The 7263-nt window shown below is 44.6% G+C and overlaps 1 protein-coding gene across 1 annotated transcript in view; it reads left to right on the plus strand.

The window, feature by feature from the left end:
* LOC110454996 (WD repeat-containing protein 93-like) overlaps positions 1–7263 on the plus strand; it is a 48321-nt gene that overhangs the window by 27122 nt on the left and 13936 nt on the right. Inside the window, exons 13-17 of the mRNA XM_021504861.1 lie at positions 1354–1537; positions 2050–2120; positions 2251–2331; positions 2719–2850; positions 4203–4416. Coding sequence (XP_021360536.1) covers positions 1354–1537; positions 2050–2120; positions 2251–2331; positions 2719–2850; positions 4203–4416 — 682 coding nt within the window. The remainder of the gene's footprint in view (positions 1–1353; positions 1538–2049; positions 2121–2250; positions 2332–2718; positions 2851–4202; positions 4417–7263) is intronic.

Genomic DNA, 7263 nt, shown 5'->3' on the forward strand with positions numbered 1-7263 from the left:
CCTCTGTTAAACATGACATCCTGTGTACATCCTCCTGTTTCCCGTGTTTGTCTCCACACTCCTCTGTTAAACATGACATCCTGTGTACATCCTCCTGTTTCCCGTGTTTGTCTCCACACTCCTCTGTTAAACATGACATCCTGTGTACATCCTCCTGTTTCCCGTGTTTGTCTCCACACTCCTCTGTTAAACATGACATCCTGTGTACATCCTCCTGTTTCCCGTGTTTGTCTCCACACTCCTCTGTTAAACATGACATCCTGTGTACATCCTCCTGTTTCCCGTGTTTGTCTCCACACTCCTCTGTTAAACATGACATCCTGTGTACATCCTCCTGTTTCCCGTGTTTGTCTCCACACCCCTCTGTTAAACATGACATGTGTTATTGTTCTGCACTTTTTATTCTTTTGATGAAAACTGTTTTTGCTCTGTTCAAATTAAGAAGGTTATTAACATATTTCTCTGTCACGGTAGTATACCTGTTTATAATACTTGATTGTATGATATTGAGACAGTCAGGTAGAGTGTCCCCCCACTTTTCTACTGTATACAGACAATAAAGAGCAATTTTATTGCTAAATTTTATTTACTCAATATTCATACAAACACATTTATAACCTTTGGATCTTTTAAAGGAGTTTGAACATTTATGATTTATCCCTAGTACTTTTGCAGGAATCATTTATTGGTGGCACAGTGGTAAAGTTGTCTGCTTTGTAATCTTATGATCTGGGGATCAAATCTTCATAGTGAAGCAAATATTTCTTTGTGAAAATGGATATTATATATATATATATTTATAGTGTGCGATTCTTTACACTAGCCACACAGCAAGCCATACTCATTATACAAAAAGCAAATGACAACCAGTAATACCAGTGTGATATGAAATAGGCCGTTTATTCACAAAACGACATAAAGAACAAACATGTATACACTACATGTCACTACACACTGACCTAAAATACATGTAGTCATTGTGCAATATCCAATAGTGATTCTATGACTATCGCAGGAGGGGGGCAAAAACCGCCACATGGCGAAGAAGAGTTTTGCACTGGATCAAGGGCATGACCTATGACCCTTGTTAGCATAACTCTTTATCGCCAACCCCCAACGTATTATATATATATATATATTGCACTAGGACACACTACGTTACTGATTATGATGTGAATACAATAATTGAAGACTGCAGGTAAATTTCTGTAAAGTGTGATTATAAACATGGAAAATGAAATGTCTATGACAGTATAAATCTAGATATTTAGTTTAAGGTAATATGTAGGATCTGAGATGAAAACTTGTTACTATGAAGCAGAATAAAGACTGTACATTTATGGCTTTGTCCAGGTAACCTAGCTTCGTCCACCCATGGAGCGTGTCAGAAGGTGGACAGTGGGGATGTGATCGGGACCGGTCAGAACCATATACTCACCTCTAGCCACCTGGAACAGAGGGCTGAAATATTTGAAAATAACTACAAACACATGTTAGACTACCTTCCAAAGGAGGAGAAGATGATCGATCTGATAAGGTATGGATTCAATAAAACAGAAATAACCATAATGGAGCAATAAAGTGACATCTAAAAGGTGGAGGAAATGTTTTATAGAAAAATTATGTTCAAAAAAAATAGAAACTGTTTCTGCTCCTCAGATTTCTATGGAGATATTGTGTTTTCTCTGGAAAGATAAAGAACTGTGTTGTTTGGTCCTTTCTTGCCTTCGAATCAATCAAAACTCAGGAAATATTTACTTGTTTACTAAATATTTATATTATGTTTGTCATGTTTTTGCTTTTTTCCGCCTTAAAACTATAGAGCACATGCTTGAACAAACTTTAAGTTTGCAAATTTCTACTGGTTACCTTGGCAACCATAATTTAAAACACAAATGGCATTTTTATATAGTATTGGGAAAGTATTGAAATTTAGAAAGCACTGATTTAAAAATTTACTTGAAGGTTTTGGAATTTTGGGCCACACCTAGTCCATTGTAATCCAGTTTGTTAAGAAATATCAACAAGTGTTTTATATTCTCTTTTCAGAGATGTTAACTTTCATTTCATGACATCTGGTCGGTTGATGCACAACTCACAAGAATCTCCAAACCATCCAGGTATTGTATAAATAATGACAGGTATAAATGTTTGAACATTGTTTCAGAAAAAGAAATCTTTTTAAGGTTGAGCACATTTTTGATTTTCCTGATTTATTTTGTATTTGTCTCTATATCTGTTTATGTACAGGGAGCCCGACCAATGTTGCTGTGTGGTGGCAGAACAGCACTCACCTCTACCATTACTCAGTATTCAAACAACCAGCAAAAGGTAAGTCATACGTCAGTGTATTAATTCTTATTGATTATAAACCATTCATTCTGCTCTTAGTTACAATGATGAGTCAATTTGTTGTTCTTAAAATGAAGATCACAAACATTAGGCGTGGAGTGGAGTAAAGATTTAGGGTTGGGCAGGGATGCTGGGCTGTCACTTTACCATAGTCTTCTCAATATTATCATACCAAACCGCAAGTTGAACTGTCACCTAAAAGCATAACACGGTTCAAATAATCTAGACCACAAAACAGATTGAGGTTGGTATCTACTGGTAGTAAATAACGAGATTATGTTGACATAAATGAATAATCTGACCTGTTTCAAAGTTTTTACTGAACATTGTACCAACCAGTAAAAAACCCTCTATATGCTATTACAGATGGAGAAATGAAGCCAGATCTGGTGTGGCCCTTCACCAGTAAGATTACTGCCACTACGATGTCAACAGACTCAAATCTACTGGTCATAGGACTGGCCTCAGGAAATGTGGTTGTATGGGACCGATACTTAGGTAGGTGATGTCACCACATGACTATAGACATGTACATAATTGTTGGATCTGAAATCCTGCTCTTGGGTCAACCAAACTCAAATCAAATCATAATACTAGTCTGCATTTAGGTAGATCATCATTATTGTTGAACCCCCTAGGCTTATCATAAGGTTGACCCAAGGGATCATTCCTAGGTAGGTTGTCACTGATGTTGAACCCTCTAGTCACATCATAAGGTTGACCCCAGGGACCATTCCTAGGTAGGCTAACACTGACAATGAACCTCTAGTCACATCATAAGTTTGACCCCAGGGAATGTTCCTAGGTAGGTCATTACTAGTGTTGAACCCTCTAGTCGAAATCATAAGGTTGACCCCAGGGAGCATTCCTAGGTAGGTTATCACTGATGTTCAACCCTCTAGTCACATCATAAGGTTGACCCAAGGGACCATTCCTAGGTAGGCTATCACTGACAATGAACCTCTAGTCACATCATAAGTTTGACCCCATGGAATGTTCCTAGGTAGGTCATCACTAGTGTTGAACCCTCTAATCGAAATCGTAAGGTTGACCTCAGGGAGCATTCCTAGGTAGGTTATTGCTAGTGTTGAACCCTCTAGTCACATCATAAGGTTGACCCCAGGGAATGTTACTAGGAAGGTCATCACTAGTGTGGAACCCTCTAGTCACATCATAAGGTTGACCCCAGGGAATGTTACTAGGTAGGTCATCACTAGTGTTGAACCCTCTAGTCACATCATAAGTTTAACCCCAGGGACTTTTCCTAGGTAGGTTATCACTAATGTTGAACCCTCTAGTCACATCATAAGTTTGACCACAGGAAATGTTCCTAGGTAGGTCATCACTAGTGTTGAACCCTCTAGTCACATCATAAGGTTGACCCCAGGGAACATTCCTATGTAGGTTATCACTGGTGTTGAACCTCTAGTCATATCATTAGGTTGACCCCAGGGAACATTCCTATGTAGGTCATCACTAGTGTTGAACCCTCTAGTCATATCATTTGGTTGGTTTGGATCTTACAATGAGGTCAAAGGACTAGTCTCGGGAGACCTCATTGTATGAGACAAAATACCTGGATCTCACAAGGATATCAAAGTTTACAGTTAGATCCTCGGCAGATTCATCATCTCAGCCGAAATTTTCACTTGTTGGTCTTACTGATTGATCTCCAATCTACGTGATATTAGATAGGATAGTTCTAATATACCAATATAACACACATATCAGTTAAACCTTGTCAGAAGTTAAACTCAAAAGCTATGCTCAATACACCAACATGATAAACTAGCTAGGCATGATGGTTGACTAGATCAGTTGTTATGAAAGTGTTGTCTCCCTTATTTCAGGTATGCAGCGTGGAGTTGTCAACATCACCACGAAGGCAGCTGTACAACAGATGTGGTTCCTTGACCCAAGTCTATGTCCTCAAGATGAAAACAATTACCCACCTTACCTGACCAAGACCACCGCCTACCTTCTGGTGCAGAGTAGTGATGGTGCCATGTTCTACCTCATGTGTGGGGCGGGGCTTCCTCTGGAGCCATATTGTGTTTCACCACCGTGACACTGTATCCGGTCAGTAACGTCTGCCTCATGTGTGGGGCGGGGCTTCCTCTGTAGCTAACGTCTACCTCATGTTTGGGGCGGGGCTTCCTCTGTAACTAATGTCTACCTCATGTGTGGGACGAGCTTCCTCTGTAACTAACGTCTTCCTCATGTGTGGGGTGGTCTTCCTCTGTAGCTAACATCTACCTCATGTGTGGGGCGGGGCTTCCTCTGGAGCAATATTGTGTGTCACCACCGTGAGTATCTGGTCAATAATGTCTTCCTCATGTGTGGTGTGGGCTTCCTCTGAAGCTAACGTCTACCTCATGTGTGGGACGAGCTTCCTCTGTAACTAACGTCTCCCTCATGTGTGGGGCGGGGCTTCCTCTGTAACTAATGTCTACCTCAAGTGGGGGGTGGTCTTCCTCTGTAGCTAACATCTACCTCATGTGTGGGGCGGGGCTTCCTCTGGAGCAATATTGTGTGTCACCACCGTGAGTATCTGGTCAATAATGTCTTCCTCATGTGTGGTGTGGGCTTCCTCTGAAGCTAACGTCTACCTCATGTGTGGGGCTGGCTTTGTCTGGAGCCGTATTGTGTGTCACCACCGTGAGTATCTGGTCAATAATGTCTTCCTCATGTGTGGGGTGGTCTTCCTCTGTAGCTAACGGCTACCTCATGTGTGGGGCGAGCTTCTTCTGTAACTAACATCTACCTCAAGTTTGGGGTGGTCTTCCTCTGTAACTAACGTCTACCTAACGTCTACCTCATGTGTGGGGCGAGCTTCGTCTGTAACTAACGTCTACCTCAAGTGTGGGGTGGCCTTCCTCTGTAACTAACGTCTACCTAACGTCTACCTCATGTGTGGGGCGGGGCTTCCTCTGGAGCCATATTGTGTGTCCCCTCCGTGAGTATCCGGTCAATAATGTCTGCCTCATGTGTGGGGTGGGCTTCCTCTGAAGCTAACGTCTACCTCATGTGTGGGTCGGGGCTTTCTCTGGAGCCATATTGTGTGTCACCCCCGTGAGTATCCGGTCAATAATGTCTTCCTCATGCGTGGGGTGGGCTTTCTCTGTAGCTAACGTCTACCTCATGTGTGGTGCGAGCTTCCTCTGTAACTAACATCTCCCTCAAGTGTGGGGTGGTCTTCCTCTTTAGCTAACGTCTACCTCATGTGTGGGGCTGGCTTCATCTGTAGCTAACGTCTACCTCATGTTTGGGGCGGGGCTTCCTCTGGAGCCATATTGTAACGTCTACCTCATGTGTGGGGCGAGGCTTCCTCTGTAACTAATGTCTACCTCAGGTGTGGGGTGGTCTTCCTCTGTAGCTAACGTCTCCCTCATGTGTGGGGGGAGCTTCCTCTGTAACTAACGTCTACCTAACGTCTACCTCATGTGTGGGGCGGGCTTCATCTGTAGCTAACGTCTACCTCATGTTTGGGGCGGGGCTTCCTCTGTAACTAACATCTACCTCATGTGTGGGGCGGGGCTTCCTCTGGAGCCATATTGTGTTTCACCACCGTGACACTGTATCCGGTCAGTAACGTCTGCCTCATGTGTGGGGCGGGGCTTCCTCTGTAGCTAATGTCTACCTCAAGTGTGGGGTGGTCTTCCTCTGTAGCTAACGTCTACCTCCTGTGTGGGGCGAGCTTCCTCTGTAACTAATGTCTACCTCAAGTGGGGGGTGGTCTTCCTCTGTAGCTAACGGCTACCTCATGTGTGGGGCGAGCTTCTTCTGTAACTAACATCTACCTCAAGTGTGGGGAGGTCTTCCTCTGTAACTAACGTCTACCTAACGTCTACCTCATGTGTGGGGCGGGCTTCCTCTGTAGCTAACGTCTACCTCCTGTGTGGGGCTGGCTTCATCTGTAGCTAACGTCTACCTCATGTTTGGGGCGGGGCTTCCTCTGTAACTAACGTCTGCCTCATGTGTGGGACGAGCTTCCTCTGTAACTAACGTCTACCACATGTGTGGGGCGGGGCTTCCTCTGTAGCTAACGTCTACCTCATGTGTGGGGCGAGCTTCCTCTGTAACTAACATCTACCTCAAGTGTGGGGTGGTCTTCCTCTGTAACTAACGTCTACCTCATGTGTGGGACGAGCTTCCTCTGTAACTAACGTCTACCTCATGTGTGGGGTGGGCTTCCTCTGTAGCTAACGTCTACCTCATGTGTGGGACGAGCTTCCTCTGTAACTAACGTCTACCTCATGTGTGGGTCGGGGCTTCCTCCGGAGCCATATTGTGTTTCACCACCGTGACACTGTATCCGGTCAATAACGTCTGCCTCATGTGTTGGGCGGGGCTTCCTCTGGAGCCGTATTGTGTGTCACCACCGTGAGTATCCGGTCAATAACGGCTACCTCATGTGTGGGGTGGGCTTCCTCTGTAGCTAACGTCTACCTCATGTGTGGGGTGGGCTTCATCTGTAGCTAACGTCTACCTCATGTGTGGGGCGGGGCTTCCTCTGTAGCTAACGTCTACCTCATGTGTGGGGCTGGCTTTGTCTGGAGCCGTATTGTGTGTCACCACCGTGAGTATCCGGTCAATAACGTCTACCTCATGTGCGGGGCGGGCTTCCTCTGTAACTAACGTCTACCTCATGTGTGGGGCGGGGCTTCCTCTGTAGCTAACGTCTACCTCATGTGTGGGGCGGGGCTTCCTCTGGAGCCATATTGTGTGTCACCACCCTGAGTATCCGGTCAATAACGTCTACCTCATGTGTGGGGCTGGCTTTGTCTGGAGCCGTATTGTGTGTCACCACCGTGAGTATCCGGTCAATAACGTCTACCTCATGTGCGGGGCGGGCTTCCTCTGTAACTAACGTCTACCTCATGTGTGGGGCGGGGCTTCCTCTGTAGCTAA

Source organism: Mizuhopecten yessoensis, unplaced genomic scaffold (genome assembly GCF_002113885.1).
Source record: "Mizuhopecten yessoensis strain PY_sf001 unplaced genomic scaffold, ASM211388v2 scaffold8123, whole genome shotgun sequence".
NCBI lineage: Eukaryota > Metazoa > Mollusca > Bivalvia > Pectinida > Pectinidae > Mizuhopecten > Mizuhopecten yessoensis.